A 24,778-nucleotide genomic window follows, 5' to 3' on the forward strand; every position below is an offset into this window, starting at 1 on the left:
TACATTTAAAAAAACAATCAGTTAAGTATGGAATTTTCGCCTATAAATACTGAGACGAAGAAGTCATGATAGCGCCTCCCTGTGGAGAGATGGCCGCACAGCATCTGGTCCAGTAGCAGCTCTGTCTTCAAACGAGCAGCAGATCTCAGACTCTTCTCTCCTGTGAACGTTCGGTGAGTCCAACAGTCTCTTTACCTCTTGTTCTTCTAGAAGATGCTTCACTAGTGGAGGAAAAGCTTGTTGTTTTGTTTGTGTTTGTATTGTTTCATATCTTAAAGAGTGTTCACTCTGCTCAAAGTCTGAGAAATAAAATGATTTGAACTGATTAGTTTGATTGTTGTTTATCCCTGAAAGTGTTATTGTCTTGTTTGTTAGTTGATCTTCGGGATTTAACTTTATTGTATCATTCAGACTTTTTCTTTTCTCACTACTTTATATTGTGATTCCTTATGTTTACAGACAGAAATGTTTGTTAATTCAACATGAAAAGTTTATTTTTGGTTAAAGTTGATTCAACGTTAAAAAAACGTTTCTCTACATGTAGAACCACTAAGGTTCATGTTTTATTTTGAAGTAACATGTAATAAATATTGTGTGACTGGGCCGACAGACTGTCTCTATAGAGGATTTAAATTCAATGAGGATTAATCAGCCATTGTTAGAGAAGGGGACTCTTGCATTTTACATAAAGCTTTATTTCACTGTGATGCAACTTCTCTGGATTTAGACAATAAAGACACATTTTTATGAAATGAGGAAGTAAGTCAGGAAGTAAATCAGCAAGATATTTTCGGAGGTAAACTGTAAAGGCCTCACCTGCAAAAATAAAATGCATCAGCTCTCAGCAGCCTTTGGAAAAAGTTATAATCTTTCAACGGAGGAAGCACAAACTGGCAGATCAGAATTTTCAACTTCTTTCACTGACTTCACTCAGATGGGAAACTTTAAGGTTTGAATTTTATTTATGATTGGGATTAATTTGAGTTGTTCTGTTTACAAACACATACAATTCAATACAACCACTTTAACCCTTTGACACACAAGCTAAACAATCTAATGCACAGCATGGGTCAGAAATCACCCGTATTAATTTCCTATTGAAGTGTTTCTTTGCTATGTCTTTGAAATAAATGTATTTTAACATTTAATATTCTACGTTTTCATTAAATATCTTGTTTTTGATCATTTTTTTTTTTTTCCTTTCTTACTTTATGAGCAAACGTAAATTTTTTCCAAATCACCTCATTTCGGTTCATTTCATTTAATTTCACCCATCTGCTTTTACACATCTGATGCATGTGAATCTTATTTCACAATACATTACTAGTTAAAAAGGGAAATATATACAATACTAACCAGCTGTCTACATATTATTTTCTAGATAACCAACCATGGCTAGATCAGACCTGGCAGAACCTTTCCTCATCAGTGTGACTTACAGGATATGTTTCCATACCTCATTAAACAAACAGTATATTAGTGACCGTTCCTTTTAAATACCAGATCACGTTTGACTGCTTTTCAACCAATCAGAGCCCAGGAGGCGGGGCTAGGCAGCAGGAAGTTAGGCTGATTCAGTGAGAAGGGGCTCCAGCTCCGCGTGGAGGATAAATTATTATTAAGCGTAAGAAATAATCACATCTGCAGAAATTGGTCATGACGGAAGAAAAACAAAAGGTTCGTACACACGCAGTGTTTTTAATTCTACCGAAGGAGCTTCTTTACGTTAATTTCCATCATTTGTAGAACGCGCTAATCCGAACTCCATTGGACAAAGTAAAACATTTAAATTATTGTGGTTATTGCCGGTCATTCATTCATGTTCTATCATAATTTAACGCAGAACGCGAGTCAGTTCAGGATAAGTTTAAATTCGGCGTAAGAAGTTTTGATTTTGTATGTTAAACAGAAGGTTAAACAATCCACAAAGTGCAATGGAAACACAACCTGTGAGATTAACAGCGTTACATCAAACTGCAGCCAGGTCTGAATTATCCACAAAATAAATCCAGTTCGTATGAATCATCTTTTTACTTATAACAAGATTTATAAAGAATAAAGATGTTATTATGTGAAGGTTTTTTCTAGTTGTCCCCAGAAGTACCTGCTCATTGCGGACCATCATTCCTGTGACACTCATTTTTTTTTGAAAGATGAAAGAAGATTAAATAGTCCCATGACATTCCTGTGCAGATTCCTTGTCTGCTCCGCTTGAATAGTCCGATGAAGACCGGAAGTGAGAACTAGCCTGTGTTGGCTTTGATCTCTGTGTCCTTCTGTCTCTGCAGCTTTAGGTCTCACAGACATGGAAGTACGTGAGGAGGAGAGACGCTGTGGGAAGTGGAGGGTGGCCTGTGGTCTGTACAGCTACAACCTGAGGGATGTCTTCACATGGTGAGCACAGATAACAGATATGTCAATATTATGTGTGCCATAGTCGACCAGTTATTACGCTAAATTGTTATTTGTCTGATGTGTGAACTCACTGAATAAGCAGGAGATTAACTGTTTAGTCAGGAAAGAAACAAATGATTGGGAACTATTTTCATGGCAGATTAAAATATTTTAAAGCTTGGGATATCTCAGATTAAACTGATCGTTTTGGGATTGTTTTGTAAGTTATTTGAACGTATCACCCTGTGCTCTGTGATGTTGTAACAGGCATTTATCACTGCTTTCTCCCATTTTATTACAAAAAGATTACTTGATTAAATAACAGCCAGATTCATCAATAGCTGCACCTGTAAAGTCTTTGAGTTATCGTGATATAGGTGGAGTCGTCCAGCTTCTTTCTCCAACACTGGGTTTTAGCTCCTGTCTCTTTAAGACCTTCTTCCTGATGTATCTCAGTCTGCTCTGATTGGCCGGCTGATCCACTCTGTTTTGATTGGTCACAACCACTTCCTGATTTTTACATTCACAAAAACACTATTTTACACACTAGAGGGGAGAGAAAAAGTGAAAAAGCATCAAATGTCTTTTTTAGATAAAAGAGAGTAAATTCTGCTTAAACACATTCTCTCATTCCCAGTCAGCAATCTCTTTATTCTACTGTGACCCCAAAAACAAAAATAAAAATTTGCCTGATGTTTCAGTTTTTAAATATCAGCTCAACACCCCTCGACTCTCCAGGCAGCTCCTGAAGACCGTGCTCATGGGCCAGGTCCTGTCTCTGCTGATCTGTGGCACGGCGGTGAGCTGCCAGTACCTGGCCGACGCCGGCGTGGAGACGCCCATGCTGCAGAGTTTCCTCAACTACGCCCTGCTGCTGCTCGTCTACACAACCATCCTGCTCACACGCAAAGGTCAGGACCCCCGATCCATACACAATAACTGATCACAAGTTTCACCAGGTTTATTAAATTACAATTTAAGTCATTCTAAGTCACAATGATCATGAAACATATCTTTGTAGGACTGTTTAATGTCACTTTGGTTCAACATTTACTGAACTAGGAATAAAAACCTCTGTTTAAATCCATGAAACTCGAGGCTGATCCCAGTTTATATCACATGACGACACCAGCTCCTCTGTGTAGCTGAAGCATTTCTTTAATCACATCACATCACATGACACAATTATCCAATTATAAAGGGGCTTAAGAGAACAAGAGAGCTTGTCAGAGTGAAGTATTTCTGTTCTCTTCACCAGGCACAGCTCTACACTTTAAGCTTTTCTCACATAATGAGAAAATAAAAATGTGAAAAACTGTTGTTTTGACGAACCAAAATGAAAATGTTTCACCTTCGCTCTCTTTCCTACTCTGAAGTAAACCTCTCTCATTCCTGCAGGTGAAAGAAACATCGTACACATTTTAAAAACCAAGTGGTGGAAGTATTTGGTGATGGGTCTGGCAGATGTGGAGGCAAACTATGCAGTTGTGAAGGCGTACCAGTACACCACCCTGACCAGTATCCAGGTAGGAATACTCTTTACTGTCTTGACTGGTTTATTAAACCATTGTCAAGAACCGTAGGTATATAACCATAATCCCTTGCTTTCTTAACCAAACTCTGTGTAGAATTCTTCATATTTTAAGAGCTTCCCCCGTGTCGTTGTGTGTTTCAGCTGCTGGACTGCTTTGTGATCCCGGTGCTGATGCTGCTCTCCTGGTTCTTGCTGAAGACGCGCTACAGGCTGGTCCACTTTGTAGCCGTGTCTGTGTGTTTGCTGGGGGTGGGCGCCATGGTGGGGGCGGACATTCAGGCCGGAAGAGACCAAGGATCCAGTAAGAACACTTATCACTTATATTTGTTATATGAATGTGATCAGGCTGTGTGGCATTGACTTGTTCTGCAGTATCTGATTTAAACTATAAAGTTGTGAGTTATTCTCTTCACCAAATGGCCTTAACATCTGTGGAGGTCACACACAAATTGACAAGAAGTCATCTTATCTTTAAAAGAACCAGGTTGTTATAGAACAAAATGTCCTCTCCACGTTCCTCGGCTTCCATAACAGGTTCTTTAGAAAAAAATATGAACCACCTTTATCCTCCCTCTTGTGTGTGTGCAGCCCGTGACGTGATGCTGGGTGATGGTCTGGTTCTCGTCAGTGCCGTCCTCTACGCCGTGTCCAACGTGTGTCAAGAGCACACGGTGAAGAACCATAGCCGGATCGAGTTCCTGGGCATGATGGGTCTGTTCGGGACCCTCATCAGCGGCATTCAGCTGTAAGTTACTGATAAGACCCTGTGTAGATTCTGCTGAACTTTTTATTTAACTTTCTGACTCAACACGATTGTGACCTTGTGGAAAATGGATCTTTTTAACACATTGTCCATTCTGAGTGGCTACGTAATCTTATAAAGCTGAGTCTTAGAATGCATCATTCTAAAAAGTTCCCATTTTTACTTACCTTTTATGTCTCATGCCTTTTCAGAGTTGTACTGGAAATTCCTGCAGTAGGAGCAATAAAGTGGGACCTTCGTATCTGTAAGTGAAGCGTTTGTCTTGTTAAATTAGAGTATTTGATAGCGAATGGTGTTTTTCTGTATTTCAGTCATCACTGTCTAACTCCTCTCCCGGTGATGTGCAGCCGTCCTGTTTGCAGTCTACGCCCTGTGCATGTACGCCCTGTACAGCTTCATGCCTGTGGTGGTGAAGATGACCAGCGCTACTGCCGTCAACCTGTCCCTGCTCACCGCCGACCTCTTCAGCCTCTTCTGTGGCCTCTTCCTCTTCCACTACAAAGTGAGTCTCATATCAAAGCATCACTGTGTTGCTGTCTGGTATTTATTCATGTTCAATGAGCTCCAGAGCTTTTTTGATGTTTTGAAAACTGCTTAAAAAACTTTTTTTATTGTTGTGCAACATGTCACATTGACTAGAATTTTAGTTATTGTGTATAATTGATCTCATTACCTCAGGAAATGTTTTTAATTGTTTGTTTAATGAATTACTCAAAAAAAACTAAAATTATTTCCATGAAATTTTGTGGAACTGTGGAACATGACCAAAGAAAAATCCCCCCAAAATTTGAAAAGAGTCGGATAAAGAAGGGAAGTTGGCATAACTCTGCCAAGGTTTATGCTGTATCTCAACAAGTTACAGGAAGTGGAAGAAATATTCAAGATCGAGAGCTGCTCCAAAATCAAATGGTCCAGATTAATACTTGGATGAATGATTAATGAATGAATTCATGAACACTTAAAATATATTTTTTTGAAGAATCTCAAATGGCACAGATTTTGTCAAATGGACAATTTTGAGATGACGCCTAAACATTGCTCCACTAAAACCTCCCTAACTTTGCTCTGCTTTATTTTATTAGAGAAAAAATTGGCACAGATAATGTTCAGATGTCTGGCTTTGGGTTGCTGGAGGTTTTGGGCTTCTAATGTCATATTCACCCTTAGATTGTACATTTCTGTTTCAGCGGAAATTTAAACTTCCATTTATTTTGTGTTTCATCTACATTTACTCTGACACAGTAACGTCTATGCTGATGCTCCTTTACATATATACCAAGATTGTTCATATAGACGTTGTAGTTACAGACACTTTTAATTGTAGGCATATTATGACCCTTCATTATTAAATAGATAAGGTTTTCGTAGACAGGGGAGGAGGAGGAGCCTCACTCGGAAACTGAATCTGTCCTCTTGAGAATGTTGATAACTTTTCTACCTGCTGTCTCATCCACAGTTTTCACTCCTGTACATCATCTCGTTCGTGGTCATCACTGTGGGTTTCATCATGTTCAACGCGATTCCCACCTACACGGCTCTACCGGAGGACGACCCCGCGGATCCACCCGCCGGGAGCCCCTCCGACCAGCTGCTGGCAGCCGACACCGACTCCGAGAGGAACGAGTCCATCACCGCTGTCGCTGCGTTATGACGCAAACTGACTGACCACAGAACAAGGGCTTTTATTTTGGAGGACAAACGCAGCTAGACTGCAACACTGAGATGTGTCAGAGTGAGAAGATTATTTTTATACCATTGCTCAGAGGGCGAGTTGACAAACTTCGGCTCTAACGTTTAGATTATTACAGAAGTGCACGTTTTCTTGTACTTCAGACATCGCATGTCTTCCACTGCTGTTACCACTGAGACATTATGAATTGTTATTTATGCTGTTTTATAGATCCTCTGTTACTGCACTCCTAGTGGACGTGTTAAACACAATCACTATGTCTGGTCACTGGTATTTTTTGTCTCCAAACTGATTGGCGATTTGTCTTGTTTCTCCATTTTTAACATTAATATATTTGATATTTTATTCGATGGGTTGAAGACCCAACCTCACTCCAAAGCCGATAAACCTTTTGACTCCCTCTGGAGACATCGAGAGTCCCATCAGCCAAATGTAAAGAAAAGAAGGCGCTCACTCGAAAACCCAGAGGAGATCTCATTTGTGCAAACAAAGTATTTTAACATCTAGTCAGAACTGTGCTGTTACATTCAACTGTATTATATAAGTATTTTTTTAATCTGAACACAAACTACTAACAAAGTTTTATTTGATTTCAGTTTAACTTTCAGCTGCTACACTTTAAGCATGGATTTCTTTGCCTTGTATCGCTAAGAGTTAAACACATCTGCCTGCAGCAGACGTTTTTATCTATTTATTTTATACTATGAAATCCATTTTTACATTTTATATTGAATGTGCTTGTTTGGTTATTCGGTATAAAGCTTCAAATAAAACTCATTGATCATTCTGGTATTGTTTGGGGTGTGTGAGTTGACTTTAAGCCATGCGACAGACTGATGACACTCGTGACACGTCAAAGTGGACAAGGGGAAACTACGAAAAATAGCCAAAATAACTTCACAAATTGTGCGTTTTGATTAAAGTTAATGTTTTTGTCAGTTCTGCTATTGATTTGGAGTTTATATGTGAGAAATGTGGCTTCAACTTAATTTTTTTGCTCAGTTTTTGGTCCCTACCAGCAAAATGCTTAGTTTAAGCTTCTAAATGCACCTTTATCCTATTAACACAACAGAATCTTATGAAATATCAAACTCTACATATTCTTACTGGGTTTTAATGAATTCTCTGATAATTTTTTCCACTAAACGAGCAAAAAATAGCCCATAATGCTGCTGACGGAGGTGTGCACCGCATTGCCTCGCTGCAGCTTTTAGCCGCGACCTGCTCAGCCTCGGTCACACACTCGTCGTCATGATGGAGGAAACGCAGGAGACTGTAGCAGCCGAGTGAAGCGGACTGAACACATCCACACCAGTCATCTCACCTGGTGCTGTTTGTAAAGAAACCCGGTGAGAGGAATCACGTCTTGTATGATTGTAAAAGGTTTTTGCTGCATGCGTTTGTCTTTGCGGGGCTCGTTTCTGTCGCTGGGGATTATTATGCGTAGCGTTTGCTTGCAGGGAGAAATCGACCGAGCAGCAATCACCTGGTTTCACAGGATTGCTCGCGTCTAGAAGGAGGAATATTCGTCCTTGCAGCTTGAATATTGTGTTTCTGTGTCGTTTGATCGAACCCGAGCCGGAGGAGACGCGAGCAGATTAACCTCGGTTTTGCTCGTCCAGCACCTTGGACAGCTCCGGATCCGCGGGCCTCTCCGGCCTGTTCACTGAATCTGTCCGCTCCTCTGTCTCCAGGACCCGGACTCGTTCAGTGAATCTGTCCGCTCCTCTGTCTCCAGGACCCGGACTCGTTCACTGAATCTGTCCGCTCCTCTGCCTCCAGGACCCGGACTCGATCACTGAATCTGTCCGCTCCTCTGGCTCCAGGACCCGGACTCGATCACTGAATCTGTCCGCTCCTCTGGCTCCAGGACCCGGACTCGTTCACTGAATCTGTCCGCTCCTCTGCCTCCAGGACCCGGACTCGTTCACTGAATCTGTCCGCTCCTCTGCCTCCAGGACCCGGACTCGTTCAGTGAATCTGTCCGCTCCTCTGTCTCCAGGACCCGTACTCGTTCACTGAATCTGTCCGCTCCTCTGACTCCAGGACCTGGACTCGTTCACTGAATCTGTCCGCTCCTCTGCCTCCAGGACCCGGACTCGTTCACTGAATCTGTCCGCTCCTCTGCCTCCAGGACCCGGACTCGTTCACTGAATCTGTTCGCTCCTCTGTCTCCAGGACCCGGACTCAGATCAGCCAGGACCCCGGAGGACTCCCACTCCTCTGTCTCCAGGACCCGGACTCAGCTCAGGACTCCCAGCCGCAGACATGAAGCACTTCCTCAGGTAAAGACCCCATTGTTCAGCCTCATTGACAATTCATTGTGAATGCCAGCACCTCCTCGCTGTGTTTTATCATTGATCTGCTGTAATGATGACATGTTTCCACCAAACACTGTGGTGGACCCGGCAATTCCCAGTTCTCCCATTGAAGATTCCCCCCCGATCGATGCTGTGTAAGTGGCTGTTGAATGGGTTTGATATGGTTCCTCTGCATGTGGGAGGAGGCCTCTTCATCATGGAGCACATGTACAAACCTCTGCTGCTGTTTCTATTTATAGTTCAGGTCTGTGCATTTCTGTGCTGGGTCTGTTTATCTGCATATTTAAAACACAGGAGCTTTAGTAAACATGAAAGATAAGATATCAACACATCAACAACAACAATAGTCAGAATAATGATTATAAACTTTATCTCTTAGAGTAGAGTTAGCAAATCGTAGGAAAAACAGATCATACCCAGTAATGACATAACAGAAAAAAGGACAAACAATTTTTGCACAAGGCTTTATTTGTGCATTATGTATAAGTAGATATTACATGTATATGCATAAAAATACTGTTTCAAGTTTATAGGGAGAATCTAATGAATGAATGTGATGAATATTATGATCATCAGTAGAGTATAGTGTTATTAATGACTACTATTATTAGTTACATATCATATATTTGCAAGGTTTTAATTTTAATCCAAAGATGCTCTTGTATTTATTAATAAAATCACAATATTGTAATATCCTTGGATGTTTTGCTTCAGCTTTGAGCAACAAGAAAATTCCAAGGCGTAACAAGGCTTTGATCTTTGACATAAGAGAAACACTGTAAAAAGTGGAATTGAGCTAAAATGGAGTAAAACAAAGTCAGGAGGAAAACAGTCCCAGATTCTATTTGAATTTTAAGTAAATGGTTTGTATTTATATACGATCAAAATCTTTACCACCTCTGCTTCGAGGGACTGAAGCCAAATCCCTGCTGATGATGGGGAATGAGGCCGGGTTCACCCTGGACCTTTATGATTGATTGACCTCTACAGGAACGTGGAGAACATGCCAACTCCACACAGAAAGGTCCCGGCTGCAGGTTTCACCTTCTCACTGTTATGTGACAGTACCATCCACTGCACCCCCGGACCAACCCGCTCCGTAACCATTTACTACTTTATGAGCCAACAGTCGTATATCAGAATCAAACCCCTACATCAGTCTGTCAATTTTAGAATATATATATCACATATATTCATTTTAGACATCAACATATCATTGGAAAAATTACAGATTCTAATCACATTTCCCATGAATCCCTCTGCTTCCTGCCCCCGGGTTTCTTTTTGGTTTGATTCCCTTTGTTTTGATCCTCGGCTTCATTTAATGAACAGTGGAGCCGGCTGAAGCTGCCAAATTGTTTTTCGCTGATGACTGTGTTTGTTTTACAGTAATTATACTAATGTGCCAAAATGAACGTGGTAACAACACGCTGATGTACAAATGATTTGTGTTGCGCTTTTAAGGACTTTGGCTGATTCCAAAACAGCCTGAACGTAGCGTCAGAGGCAAAACTCAGAGGATTCAAACATCTGCAAAATACTCAACGTACATGTTGATGCATGGTTTTACATGAAGGTGACTCAGATCAGTTTTCCCCATCATAAATAAACTGATATTTATGTGTACGAGTCAATGCATGTTCCCTTTAAATCAAAGCTAATGATCAGGAGGCAGGTCCAGTGTCACTTTTCCTGTGTTTTAACCCTGGAAGTGTTCGGCTGCTGTGTAACCTTTAGATCCTGCAGCCACGCCCCCTTTGCTTCCTTGAAGGTTAAGAAAATGACAGAGAGTCTCTACGAGCTGTTTAACATGCCGCTCTCGTCTCAGGCTGGAGAAGAGAAGAATTAATCCTCCAGGACCGGAGCTGTGATTCTCTTCCCTTCTTCTTTTTGTTGACACGGAAGATGATGATTCGCACTAATCCCTCGGCAACAGAAGGATTTATTTCTGCCTGAAAAGGTTGTAAATTCCATTCCTCTGGAAAACCAACAACGACCGAGAATGTTGGCCTCCAAGGTTAAATAAGTAATGATATAATAAACGTATTTACAGAGAATCCAGGGAAATAACCCCTCGCTTTATCTTCTGTAACACAGGATCATAAAATCATTTCCTGTCTTGTTTCCCAGAGTTCAGTGCGGTTCCGTGTTTCTTAATGGGTCATTCTGCATTTCCCAAGACACACATCTACATTTTCCAGCTCGGTGTCACCTGTAAAAATAGCCCGCTTTGATCCCAGGCACTTCTCCCCTGGTAGACGAGAAGTGAAGCACAATTCTCTGACTTCCTTTTCCCTGTGCAGCCTCTTCCTCCATTGAAGTTACTCTCTCAATCAGTCTGATCCCCCCCCTCCGTCTTCTCCTCTTCAGAGTGGTGACCCAGTTCTTCGTGTTCCTCTACTGTAAACTGCTGTGGCGGGGCCTGAAGTTTGTCGCCAGGAAGTTGACGGGACGCTGCGAGCTGCAGAGGATCTGCTACAACAACAAGCATGGAGCCCGCAGGACCCTGAAGATCGGTACGCCCGGACACTACCTGACATTCACTGCATTTGTATTGAATTATTTATGGTTAATTTTTGATTATCTGGCTTTCCTTGGAACATTGAGAGTGAAAATTAAGTTCCATGATTATTTTGTGAATGTTTTAGTTTCCATCCTTCGTTTTTCTACTCATCAAAAGTCTTTTACGGGTTTTTTATTTCTGTCATGAACCAAAATAAGTATCTAAAGAATGATTTTTTCATGTGATTTGCAGTTTCCTTACACTTTGCAACCTTTTCCTTCCAGAGTCGTCCCTGAGGTTCTCCAAGAATGGGGTAAGAGTCTCTGATAAACAGCTTGTGGAATACAACACAGTTTTTCTAGCTTCACTCTGTTTATTCCCTGTTTTCTTCTCATGCTTCGTCCTCTGCAGCTGCTACAGTCGGCCCTCAGCGTCCATCATGATAAAGTGGATAAGACCATCGACGACATCATGGCCTTGAAGAAGATCAACCCTGACACCAACCCACAGTGAGACGCTACATTGCACATCACATTTGTGTTGCCTCTTATCACTTGTGGTAAATTAGAGGTTAGGATCGACAGCACTTTCAACACAGACGTTTGTTACGGCCCCACAAACATCAGTAGATAAACCCGAAGGCTCAGAGGAAGCCATAACATATAGAGAGCACACAACAGTAGAATTTATCAAAACCAAACTCAAAACCATTAAGGGACTACATTAATGAAACAAAGAGAGGTGGATATCCTGGTGAAACTAAGTCTAAATCAAAACCAAGCAAAGATCTCCTACTCAAACTAAGTGTGTAACATGTTCTGCTCCTTTTGCAATGACTGCTGAGGAACCCTTGAGCAAGGACAGCTCAAACTAATGCAACACATGGTTCAGGGTGAAAGATTGTGCTTATATGTGTGTCCCTACAGGCTGGGCATCTCTCTGCAGGCCAGTCTGCTGCAGATCGTGGGCTACAGGAGTCTGGTGATGGAGGTGGAGAAGCTGCGCAGGGAACCGTACGACTGTGAAAACTCTGAGCACGAGGAGATGCTGATGAAGGTACAGCAAATGAAAAGGATAAAATTATCAGGTGTCAGGACTAACACCCGGAAATCCAACACGTACACAATGAGCAGATGAGAGTGATACATGCGGGAGACACAGGATGAAAGTGCTAAAACAGACTTTCAGATTAAAAATAATCAAAATTTGGGTCACTATTAAAAGCTCATTCTGAGAAAACACGTATCAAGTATCATGTTTATTTGATCTTGTGTGTGTGTGTGTGTGTGTGTGTTCTTTGCAGCTGTGGAAGGAGCTGCGTCCCGACACACCTCTCACCGGCCGCATCTCTAAGCAGTGGTGTGAGATCGGTTTCCAAGGCAGCGATCCCAAGACCGACTTCAGAGGAATGGGTCTGCTGGGCCTCCATAACCTGCTGTAAGAAATAAGGATCTCACCCTTTAGAAAAAAAGTGTTTGTGAAGCACTGAGAAGTTTGAAAATATAGTTTAGATTTGTTGTGAAACAGAGGAGTTGAGTAGTTGGTCCTTCATGTGGCTGTGTGAGTCCAACACTTCCTCTGAATGTGGTTTGAGGGATCAGATGCAAATACGTCCTCTAAGCATCTTTGTTTTGTGTAAACATTATCTCAGGTCTGATCAAGGTCTGATCAAGGTCTCATAATTCTATAAAACATTGATAATGGTCCAAACACCAGTCAGACAGTGTTGCACCTTAGTGGGAAATTTATTTTTTAAATTAAGTAAATACAACTGCAGCAAAAACACATTGAAGAAAGTCCTTTTAATACTTAATAATAACTGTTCTGTCTTTGTATCATAAGTCTTTAGTGGGATCTTCAGATATATCACCTCTCCTGTGTCTCTTCAGGTATTTTGCCGAACACGACAAGGCCACTGCTCTGCAGATGCTCAACGACTCCCTGCAGCCGAAGCACAAGTACGTCCACTCCCTCCATCTCCTCTTTTAACAAATCATGGTCAAAGCATTTTAACGGAAAACACCAGGTATTAATTATTATTATTATTATTATAATCAGGTTACATTTTGAGTGTAAATAGTTTAAGGTTCAAGGTTAAATGTGTTGATGTATAAAGTTTAGCACCACAGATAAAACATCAAATTAAATTCCTCAATAAAACTGTGAAAAGTTGAAAGAAACTTGTCTTCACTACTCAAACGATAACAAAACCCAAATTTTAATTTAATCAGGCAATAAGATAACAGATGTTTTGGTTTCAGCTTGTTTCATTTCCCCCTAGTGGCCAAAAACCGAACTATTACAGCTTTAGAGTTTCTACCAGACACTTTAACCTGCACTTTATCATCATCTGCATTAATCAGATTATTCTGCTTGATTATATTCATTCTGCTTCATGATTTCACTGCATCATCTTTTATAAACTGCTGCTGCTGAGTGGGCTTTCTTTGTCTCATTTCACAATGAAGATTCTTCTTCTCTTTCTTCTTCACCTCCACCTTTTTTACCCATGCCTCCTCCTCTTCTTCCTCTTCCTCATCTTCCTCCTCCTCCTCCTCCTCCTCCTCCTCCTCCTCCTCCTCCTCCTCCTCCTCCTCCTCCTCCTCCTCCTCCTCCTCCTCCTCCTCCTCCTGTCTGTCACATTCACTGTAGGAGCACAAACCAAAAGCAAAGGTACTCACTTTCACTTTCATTCACTTTCTCACTCCATTCATTTTCTGTCGCTTTTCTCGGTTGATGTTTTACGCACAATTTAAAGCAGTATTATTATTTATCTGCAAACGTATTATCAGCCTAAATCCTACTGTCCCAACCACAGTGACAGTTCTGTGTCTAATATTCATGAAAAATATTGTGCATTTTTATAAACCAAATCAGGAAAAGCTCAAAAACTATATATTATCGATTCTGCTTTTCATTATTTGTAATTTTGCCCTCAAACAAACAAGCAAAGCGACAGTTTGCATATTTAACAAAACTGCATTAAGTAATACATACATTATATAATAGACAAAATGTTGCTGCTTTGGTGAAACTTCAAAGTCACAATGAAGACACCAGAAAGTCACCGGTTTAGAGAAGAAAGGTCATAATATGTGATTTATCTTAAAACTCTGTAGTTTTAGTTTCTGTCCACAGTGTGGCGCTCTCGCTGCTGTTTCACATGTAGACTGTCAATGACTCCAGTGTGTGTCCTTCACAGTGAGATTAACAAGCCTGAATGGGAACAGAAGAACCTTGACAAGGCTATTGGGTAAGTGTGTGTGTGTGTGTGTGTGTGTGTGTGTGTGTGTGTGTGTGTGTGTGTGTGTTTGTGTTTGTGTGTGTGTGTGTCTGTGTGTTTGTAACTAGGCGACTGATTTGTCCTCAATGAAGCAGTGGAGGGGATCTGGAACGAGTCCATTGAATGTGAGAGTGTAGAATTGTGTGTGTGTGTGAGTGTATGAGTGTGTGTGTGAGTGTATGTGTGAGTGTGTGTGTGTGTCCTGATCAGCTCTGATAAACAAGGACTGACTTTTTAAATCACACACTCAGTTAGAGTCCTCCAGTTGAGACTCCAGCCGAGCAGAAACCTGTAAACTGCTCCTCAGTTTCTACTCTGGTGGATTAGGAAACACTGGAGTCTGTAGTAAAAGTACCAAGTGGCTACAGTAGAGTTTATATTAACAAAAAATCGTTTTAGTTTTGATGGTCGAGGGAATCTATTTGTCGTAAAGACCTTCGTAACCTAGTTTATTATCATTATTAAAGGAAAAGGTCATTATTGGTAGCATTTGCTTTTCACAGATTCATATTTAGACACATGCTCTTTGCCATGAAGGCACATTTCATACATAAGCAGTATTAAATCATTTTTCCTGTTTGTTATATGAAGTGACAGTCGGGACACAAATATGAAAGAAAATACTTTTAAAAGCTAAATTATGTGAAAGATGAAATATTTAAGATAAATGCTATATGTCAGATTTTTTACATCCTTTTTCCAGGAAACCTTTGTTTTACTTGCTTCTGTTATGTGTTAGTGAGAATTTCAATAATCTGGGGTATATACGCAAACATCTATATAACCTTGGTTTCATCTTTATCCTTAATACTCACCAACCCAGTTCAGCTCTCTCTCTCTCTCTCCCACTGTTCATTTCATACCGACTGTATCTTTCTCACCTTCCTGCAGTTACTCCTTTGCCATCGTGGGCATCAACATCACGGACCTGGCTCACTCTCTGCTGGTGAGTGGAGCTCTGAAGACTCACCTGTACAACGTGGCCCCGGAGATGCCCAGTCTGCAGCACCTCCAGCAGACCTTCTGTGAGTGGGACCTTCTGGGAAAATACTGAACCAATATATACCATGTTTTATTTGTATTATCTATGTTTCATAGAGACATGATCCAGCGAACAGAGAAGAATTCCTGTGATCAGTCATTGATCAAAACAGACAAAGCAGAATCAGAATCAGTCAGAATCAGAATCAGAAGGTATTTATTGCCAAGTAGGTTTACACCTACCTGGAATTTGCTCTGGTTATTGGTGCATACAATGAACATAGAAACATAAAAACACAATAAATACACCACACATAAGAAAAACAATAATAATAATTAAAAACAATATATATTTACTCACTATTTACTTCTTATTTACTCACTTTTTCTAGTATTTATACAAGGTAGCATTTATTTAGACATAAACATATCTATATAAAAATATATGAAAGATAAAAGATATAAAAAGTGAAATTAAAATGATGAATAACACATCTTTGGGTTTTTTTTCTGCCCCCAAGTGGGCAATAAATCTAACCATAGATTTTCAACCCTGTAGTTTTTAAACTTTTTAGTCACTTTCAGCAAACCACATTAAACTATAGACTGTAGATAAATAAAGGTGATATGAAAACTTCCTAAATCATCTTGATGTTAGTAGATGAGACAAAGAATGAACCTTAGAAGTGGGATACATTTGCCCTGTCCCCCCCGATCGCTTTTTCATAGACTCTATATAGCTTCATAAGTATGTCAGAACCACAAGATGGTGGATCTGGTGTCCTGGATATTTTGGCATCATTTGTGTACAGTGGGAGGAAGTCGTCAATCTTTATCAACCTTTAAAAACTAATTTACCTTCCTGCTGCAGCTGGAAACAAACTGATGAGAGCAAATCTGCAAAATCCAAACATTGAACTGCAAGACCTCAAACTTTCAGAGGGGAAGTAGTCATGTGATCGATATCGACTCAGTGTAATGAAGGATGGACTTTTCTCCCCCCCCCCCAGGTTACCTGATGCAGGAGTTCCACCGCTTCTGGGTGGAGGAGGATCCCAGCGACATCATGGAGTTCAACCGGGTTCGCTCCAAGTTCCACCGGAGGATCCTGCGACAGCTGAAGAACCCGGACATGGCTCTGTGTCCCCACTTCGCCGCCTCCGACCTCCACCTGGTCAACCTCTAAACACACACACACACACACACACACATACACTGACACCCTCACCACCCCCCCACTGAGCCCCAACAGAGCCCCCTCCCCTCTGTGTCTGCCATCTGAAAATCAGAAATCAGAAAACTGGGACACATGTGGGGAAGCTCTGGTCCTTGTCTGCTCCGCCCACCTCGTCCCAGCTAACGTCATGTCGCGTCACTGCCAACAGCTCACACACACACACACACACACACACACACACACACCTACACACACACACACACACACACACACACACACACAGACACACACACAGCTACACACACATGCACTGCCTCTGCGCCCTCACTGCAGCGTCAGACCACCAGCATCAGAGACGACCATAGCGATTGTAGCTGTGCATGAGGAGGCTGCACCACCCCCCCCACCCCCCACAGACTCATTGTTTACCTGTTGCTTTTATGATTCATGATGATTGTATCACAGCCTTTACACCTCACTTAAAACCTTTTGCTTATTTTAACAACAAACCAAATTTTACTTTCCCAGCCCCAAAAAAAGAGAATCTAACCCTAAGTGATCATCAGCTCAGAATATTCTGTTAAATCGGCCGCTCGGGTTTTTGTATTTGAACTGAAGAGCTGTTGAGGATCGATGTACATAACATAATGAGGAGTGAGAGAGAAATGAAGCTGGTGCTGATTCAATCAAAAACAATCAAACATCCCAGGGCCGGCTCTGGACTCTGCCTGTTTGAGGTCAATACTACAGATTGTACTGTAGATTCTTATCATGTCTACACGACGTTAACACCTAAGACTCCTACTTGTTGCCAAAATACAGTTTATGGGTTTTTTACCCCGTCTTTTATTCAAGAATGTGGTTTTTCAATTGATTTCATGTTCAGATCTTGTGATGCTTTCCCTCAAAGTCTCTGCTTGTGCTCGAACACGGACGTCAGACTGATTCCCTTCGCGCTAGCTTCAGCTCTTGGATTTCTCCTCTACTTTTTATTTTGTTTTATGCCAAAAAGTCTTTCAATCAGTCAGGTGAAGTGATGACGAGTGAAATTGAGCACGAGAAGAGCAAATCAAACCGGATGAAGCACAAGCAGGAGCCGGTGAAAGCATCTGAATGTGAAATCAACGAGTTCTGCTCTTTAATAAAAGTAGGAAACAAACACATGCAAACATCGAATGTTGAGAACTTTAAATCACAGCAGCGGTTTGTTTCTCATGAGCTCAAATCTAAGTTTTGTAAACCTGTAGAAATGATGCTCATAAAGTTTTTTCAAAATAACTTGTTTGGTTGAGCTACAGATCTTAAATTAGAAGCAATACTAATAATATTTATGACTAATTTATTCCCTTCTATGTATTTACGCTGAAAAAACAATTTAAAATGATGATTGTTATTTTTACAGGTTTACAAAGATCTTTTTGCCTTTCTTTGACTCCATGCATTTATTCTGTTACGAATGTTTCTCACACTCACGATTGTTTGATTCTATTAATTCCTTCATTGAATGTGACACTGTGTCCACTGATCAGCCAAAGCAATAATTTACATTCACTCCACCGCACATCTCTGAGACTCAGTGTTTTGCTTTCTGACTCCGAGCTGGAATAATAATGATCAGAACAGAAGCTGCTGCTGATTGTATTTAACAGAGATGAAATTAAACTGAATCATGAGCCTAATGATGATGAACACACATCTGGCTGCTTCTCGTAATGTCCAGGTCTGGAGGGAACATCTCTGCTTGTCCTCCTCAGTGAGGTCAGATGGGGGTTGATGGGAACCAGTGAGGTCATCGTGTCCTGGAGGATGAAAGTGGTTTCAGATCTTTTCAAGTATTTCTGTCGACTTTGACCCCGATTCTTTCCTCCAGTGTGTTAGAAAGGTTTTTCTGTGACTATAAAAACCTGAGCTGCGTGAACCACAGCGCCACCCATTGACCGTATAACAGAATTACAATTTAACCCCCAACACCCCTATTCAACTTCTGTACTTATTCTCTCTCAAGCATCAACCACCATTAATCAGAAGAGAGGTGACTGTGACAATTTAAAAGACTGAAGATGGAAACGTTGACCAGCCACTCAACGTTTCCAGTTCTCTAAGAGGAATTTACACAGACACATGTCACTGTCACTGCCTCTATTCTGTTTTTCACCTGTTCGCCAAAAGTTATTCAATTAAGAGGTAAAATGGTTGATTAATTAACAGTAGAAACGTGAAGAAATGTGTTTTTCTTCATAACTATCCTGTTAATTATCTCATGACCCCTTCGTTTTGTGTTTGTTTACAGCAAAAATAAAACAATAATAGAAAAACCACATTACAATTAACTATCAGATTTTTATTTGAACATTATTGAATTTCACTGAGAAAACCCCCAGAATCCTTCACTGTCTGCGCAGCATCACTTTGATTATTATCTCAGCTCCGAGTCGCACTTTTTGATTTTCACTGAACGACAAATGAAACAAAAGCTTAAATCTGTCTCACGTCTTCTTCTACTTCACCGTGTTGCTTCTCTCCAACACTCGACCACCGTGCTCGTCTCACATCGTGCGTTCGATGCCGACGGCGCCGACTAATATTCTTCTCTCTTTTGCTGCCATGCCTGCACTTGTTGATTGTGTTTGAATCGTGTGGAATATCTCTAATGTCTCATTGAAGTGTTTGTCAACGCTTCTCGTCAGTATTTACGCAGCCGTTTACTTCGCTGAATGTCAGTCGCTGGTTCCATCTCCTGCTTGCAACTTCCTTTGCTCTGCTATGGTCAGCTGGAAAAAAATGATTACGCAGTTTCCTTTGTGATATAGTGAATTTAGAAATTTGTGGTATTTGGAGTGTGAGGGCCGACGTGTGTCCTGATCCTTTAGATGAAGTTAGCTACACGCTGCTGTATATTCTGCTTCGAAGCTGCCTTTAAGACTGCGATCTGCATGCTGATGGTTTTCAGTGTTCTTCAGTAAAGCCCAAAATACAGTACTCCTGGATATTGTACCGATGTGCTTCGTTTGTCTGTGTTGTCCTTTTTGAGAACACAATAAAAAAACTGACCATTGACTGTTTTGTCGTTTCTTTTTTAAGGTGAGGCACCAAATTGGTTTGTGTGTCAGTGAGTCGTCAGTATGAGAGACTGTTAAAATATCTAACATCTAAAGCAGCTGAAATAAATCATTTATGACCGGAATGTGCGATCAAATGACAATGTGAAATATAAGTGGTGTCGATAGTCGTGAGGAAAGTGTCACACAACTCTACGAGGATTGTCGTGGCACGATCACAATCCTCAGATTTCTGTCGCAGCGCCATCATCAGCACAACACAAAAAATTAAAAAAGTTATTAAATTCTCCTGATTATGGAACACACACAAAAAAATGCACAATATATCTGTTGTTATTCTCTGTAAGAAGGTACAGATTCAATGTTCCCTCTGTATGAACTGAAAACATCTTTTCTCAGGATGTGTCGTTGTGTTTTGAACAGGAAATTTTATTATAACTGTCAGGACATTCTGTGCAAATTGTCTGTTAAAAAATAAAGTTGAGTGGAGAAGAGTAGTTTCCTAACTCCTCACAGCTTCTCCTTCACATCTTTCCTTGACCTGGTGACGTATTCCATCCGGGTCAAGGAGAAATGGTTATGAAAGGAGATTATTAGGACTTTCTGAACTCACCCCCCATGTGCCATTTACTTCCCATCTTTATCTGGTTTCCTAATTTGATTGTCTTGCTCCGATGTGATTCACATTTAATTCTCCTCACCTCCTATTGACTGTCTGAGCTCTTTTCTCCTTCTTCAGTTTGTCTGCTCACTTCTGTTTTCGCTCCATGTTCCTGAGTTTTACAAACATTTTAGCTGCAGTTGTGTCTGATGATTTACTCTTTTCTCAACTACCTGCCTTGTCTTGGGTTGTCTGCAATTTGCGCCCGTTAATTACACAACTAATCGTCCTCAGATCAAACATTTTAAAGCTCTAACAACAGAACAATCTGTGGACTATAGTGGATCCCATCCTGATACTGGATCGTGATCTTGCTGGTTGCTGACCAGAGACTATGATTGCAGCAGGACTACTTGACATATAGTATTGAAGTTATCCTTCAAAATGTTTACCCTATCCATGCTGCTAAAAAACTTTAATCCCGATGATGTTTTCCTACACTTGACATCTATTACACTTGTGTCCGTCCTGGGAGACAGATCCTCACATGTGTCTCTCTGAGGTTTCTACATATTTTTACCTGTTAAAAGGGTTTTTAGTAATTTTTCCTTCCTCTTGTTGAGGGTTAAGGACAGAGGATGTCTCACCATGTTAAAGCCCTATGAGACGAATTGTTATTTGTGAATGTGGGCTATACAAATAAAATTTGATTGATTGATTGATTGAACAATCCTCAGTAAGGTTTTACTTTGCAGCATGTTAAACATTTGCAGCCTCGTCAATAAGGTTTCCGACTTGAAATCTGCTCCTGTAGCGTAGAAAACTCACAAAGGCGGTTTGTCATAGGGCTGTTTCCTCCAGATTCAGGAGTGTGTTTCCCAGCGAGTGGAGGCTACAGTGTGTTATGATAATGCAAGTGGAGCAACGTGTTCGTCACATCAAAGCAGTGGATTAGTGCAGATCAGCTCCAGACAAACTCTGTGCTAATGAGAGCTAAGTCACATCTGCAGGGCAGCGCTGCAGCTCCACACATCCGTGCCATCCTCACTTTACTCTGCGCTTCTTAAGCTTTCTGCCCCAAAGGAACCCCCCCCCCCCCCCCCGATTCAGACAAACAACAACATGTTCGCAGGGTAAACAACCAGCGACATGATGGTGCGATACGTTCACCAGACGTAGAGCTTGCTTCCCTCTGAGGCCTTTTTATCACGTAGGGACATTTCTAACTTTTCTATTTTCTTTGCACCAGTTCTGTGTTTAAACTAACACTGCAGCCAGCCACCAGGGGGCAGTGGAGATACACTGGCTTGGGAAACAGTTATGTCGTCCATCTTTATATTCAGAGTCTCGATCTACACATATTTCACTTTGAAGGTAACGAGCTACAGCAGGAAATATTGCTTTTTAAGTTTGATTATTTTCATTTTCTTACGTGTAAAAATTGACTCACTTTTCCATTATAGTTACAAACTGTTTCTTCTTGACTGTTTTGTCGTTTCTTTTTTAAGGTGAGGCATCAAATTGGTTTCTGTCAGTGACTCGTCAGTATGAGAGACTGTTAAAATGAACATCTAAAGCAGCTGTAATAAATCATTTATGTGGGATCATTGATATCTGTGCCAACGGCTGCAACTGCAGAGGACAAACACAAACTGGATTTGAAGGACATGGAAACCTGTAATAACAAAAATGAACAATTTCATCACCCTATATATTTATGGATTGGTATCACCAGATAAGTTGTAATTAGATGAGAAGGTACAATTTGTTAAGGATGGATTGTGATTGTATATACGACCATTTGGAGGATTTTACACCAATAGAAAATTAGGCTCTATTCCAATGAACCAGCCCTTCCTCTGGTTTGGCAGGAGAATCCAGACACGCTGCCAAAACTCAAGTCATGGTCAAAAACAGATTTCCTATTCCAGTTATTTCCTCCACCAAGGAGGTCATATTTGCATTTATGTATTTGTTAGTTAGCAGGATTATATCAAAACTACCAGATTCATTTCCAAATTTAAAAGGTACTGTATAGGTCAGGAAAAAACCCAACATGTTGGTGCAGATCTAGGAATCTAGGAATTGTGAAATAGGATTATTTTCGTTGTTGATAATTCCTGGATCTCGATGTAAGAAATCTGACTTATGTAGTGGACTGATATCTGAGCGTGTGTGATCTGCTGCCCCCTGGTGGAGGCTACAGCTCTACCGAGGGACATTCTAGTTCTTCTGAGAAATAAAAGACGTCTGTTTGGATGATCAAAAACCTCACACTATAATTTGTCTTTGCCGTTCCAGTCATATAAATATATGTATATGATACAGTGATGTTAACTGTCGCCCATTTGTCCCCCAGAAGCTACAGACCGACATTATCATTCCCGTGTTGTCGTGTCAGTGTCCAGCTAATGAATCTAGGTCCAACACTCCGGCTGACGGGCGGTGAACCGTGGAACCAGCTGTCGAGAAGCGAGTAAAGAAACATGGAAGGTCATCGCCTGTTTGTTGTCACTTTGCATTTCTTTGTAGTCGTTTCGTTCCTTTATGTCTGTTGGTGGCAGTTTGATCGACTTTCACCAAGAAGGGAGCTTCACACAGAGGCTGTGGCCCGTGGCCCCACTTACCCCCCCGCTGTAATCCTCCCAGAGGGATTGCTTCACACGAGACTGAACAGTGAGAAGTTGCCAGAAAAACCCAAAACAATGAGCCGAGAGATGTTATTAGAGGAGCCGCACTTTCATTCAGGGACTTGAGAGACTTTGTGGTAAAAATACATTTATACAGGTTTGAAATGTGTGTTTACATCTTCCTGCTGAGGCCACACCTCATTTCTCAGGTCCAGGTTATGGATTAAGAACACGAAACTGTGAATGTAAAACCAAGTCCCTCATTAAAACCGTATTTGATTGGTTTACATTACAACATAAAAGAATCAGGTCTCTTCCCTGACTGTTAAATAAAGATAATGAATTATTTTTATACGATAATCTATCATAATAACAGCAATAATAAATGAAATTTACGATAAGAGAAGAATATTCAGGTGTTTTGTTTTGGAAATGAATGTAAGGCGATGCAGTCCTTACCCGTGTGTGTGTGTGAGTGTGTGTGTGTGTCCTTTGATGTGATTATCTTTATTTGTGAAAGGACAGATTTTGTGGCTGTTCAAGGAGGAATATTGATGTATGCCTCTGACCTGATCCTAACCTTACTGGACTGGACTGGACTGGACTGGTCTGGACTGGTCTGGACTGGTCTGGACTGGACTGGTGTGGACTGGTGTGGACTGGACTGGACTGGTCTGGTCTGGACTGGACTGGACTGGACTGGTGTGGACTGGACTGGTCTGGTCTGGACTGGACTGGTCTGGTCTGGACTGGACTGGACTAGACTGGTGTGGACTGGACTGGACTGGTCTGGTCTGGACTGGACTGGACTAGACTGGTGTGGACTGGACTGGTCTGGACTGGTCTGGTCTGGACTGGACTTGTGTTTATTTACATTTGTGTTTGTCTCGCTCCTCATTGTGTAGTTTTTGTATTAAAGTGTGGGTTTTTGTGCAGGTGACAGTTGTTTGAGCGACAGATCGTTTAGTGTGTGTGTGTGTGTGTGTGTGTGTGTGTGTGTGTGTGTGTGTGTGTGTGTGTGTGTGTGTGTGTGTGTGTGTGTGTGTGTGTGTGTGTTGTGTGTCTGATGACATCACTCTGTGGCTTGTCTTTGTAGCTCATCTCTTTATATTCACAACGAGCAACAAAAAGCTTTGAGCCAAAAGCTGATTCATTCATTCATTCAGAAAGAAAGAAAATATATCAACTGAGTCACCTTCTATGACAAAGTGTAATTTTAATTTCACCTTGAGGAGATGTGGAGACGCTGGACTTCAGTACATCCAAACGACCATGTGAAGGTGCTGGTGTGCAGCTCTATTTCATGTCCCCCCCCCCCACACACACACCTTCAGTCCACTGCATCGTCCTGCTGTACCTGGTCCTGCACCACACGTGTGAGTCCTGCAACACGAGGATGAGTCTGCACCCGACAGTAACAAACAACACTGTCTGTCCTGACACTGCTGTTTTCTGTCAATGCAAACAACTGACACACACACACACACATTCCACTCGAGCTAAATGCTAACGTGCTTGTGTTCGACGGCCTCTTCAGAATGCAGGGGAGCAGCATCGTCTTTCCACGAGGAATCGATTTTCTTGTTTTCCAAGATAATCAATTCGGTGCCAAGAAGCAGGAAAAAAAAAAATCCAGTGCAGATTTCATACGTGTGCAGCCTCTAATTATGTTAAATTCACCAACGCTGTCGTATTGATTGAGCTGCAGGCGGCTCTCAGGGGCTCCCATGCAGATAGAAATGTGATACAGACGTACAAGGCGGCAAATTCATGAATCAAACTGCGTGTATATCAAAAAGTCAGCGGCACAGCGGGATGAGTTATGTGTCGATATGTGAGTCC

General features: G+C 41.3%; 2 protein-coding genes across 3 annotated transcripts; both read left to right on the forward strand.

Moving 5' to 3' along the window:
• Positions 1-2,305: 2,305 nt before the first annotated feature.
• LOC133019658 (solute carrier family 35 member F2-like) lies at positions 2,306-7,085 on the forward strand. The gene is made up of 8 exons (XM_061086214.1): positions 2,306-2,394; positions 3,133-3,305; positions 3,793-3,920; positions 4,070-4,229; positions 4,517-4,673; positions 4,883-4,935; positions 5,039-5,193; positions 6,148-7,085. The coding sequence occupies exons 1-8, from the start codon at positions 2,306-2,308 to the stop codon at positions 6,340-6,342; spliced, it is 1,110 nt and encodes a 369-aa protein (XP_060942197.1). The 3' UTR covers positions 6,343-7,085.
• A 1,564-nt stretch (positions 7,086-8,649) lies between these two features.
• Positions 8,650-16,655, forward strand: elmod1 (ELMO/CED-12 domain containing 1). Of its 2 annotated transcripts, XM_061086441.1 has the most exons (11): positions 8,650-8,666; positions 11,073-11,218; positions 11,490-11,518; positions 11,617-11,714; positions 12,132-12,261; positions 12,509-12,642; positions 13,095-13,163; positions 13,858-13,878; positions 14,408-14,458; positions 15,380-15,513; positions 16,480-16,655. In XM_061086441.1, exons 1-11 carry the CDS (start codon positions 8,650-8,652, stop codon positions 16,653-16,655), a joined length of 1,005 nt encoding a protein of 334 aa, XP_060942424.1. The 2 variants fall into 2 exon arrangements, with proteins under 2 accessions (XP_060942424.1, XP_060942425.1); XM_061086442.1 differs by lacking the exon at positions 13,858-13,878.
• Positions 16,656-24,778: the final 8,123 nt, after the last annotated feature.

The sequence above is a fragment of the Limanda limanda genome, chromosome 14, assembly GCF_963576545.1.
Source record: "Limanda limanda chromosome 14, fLimLim1.1, whole genome shotgun sequence".
Classification (NCBI taxonomy): Eukaryota; Metazoa; Chordata; class Actinopteri; order Pleuronectiformes; family Pleuronectidae; genus Limanda; species Limanda limanda.

Excerpts from the sequence above, each read along its gene's own strand:
- elmod1 (XM_061086441.1), top strand. Across the intron at positions 11,715-12,131 it reads AACCCTGACACCAACCCACA|GCTGGGCATCTCTCTGCAGG; the intron begins GTGAGACGCTAC and ends GTGTCCCTACAG. Across the intron at positions 13,164-13,857 it reads TCCCTGCAGCCGAAGCACAA|GAGCACAAACCAAAAGCAAA; the intron begins GTACGTCCACTC and ends CATTCACTGTAG.
- LOC133019658 (XM_061086214.1), top strand. The coding sequence starts at position 2,306 with ATGGAAGTACGTGAGGAGGAGAGACGCTGTGGGAAGTGGAGGGTGGCC. Across the intron at positions 3,921-4,069 it reads CCACCCTGACCAGTATCCAG|CTGCTGGACTGCTTTGTGAT; the intron begins GTAGGAATACTC and ends TGTGTGTTTCAG. Across the intron at positions 4,674-4,882 it reads CTCATCAGCGGCATTCAGCT|AGTTGTACTGGAAATTCCTG; the intron begins GTAAGTTACTGA and ends ATGCCTTTTCAG.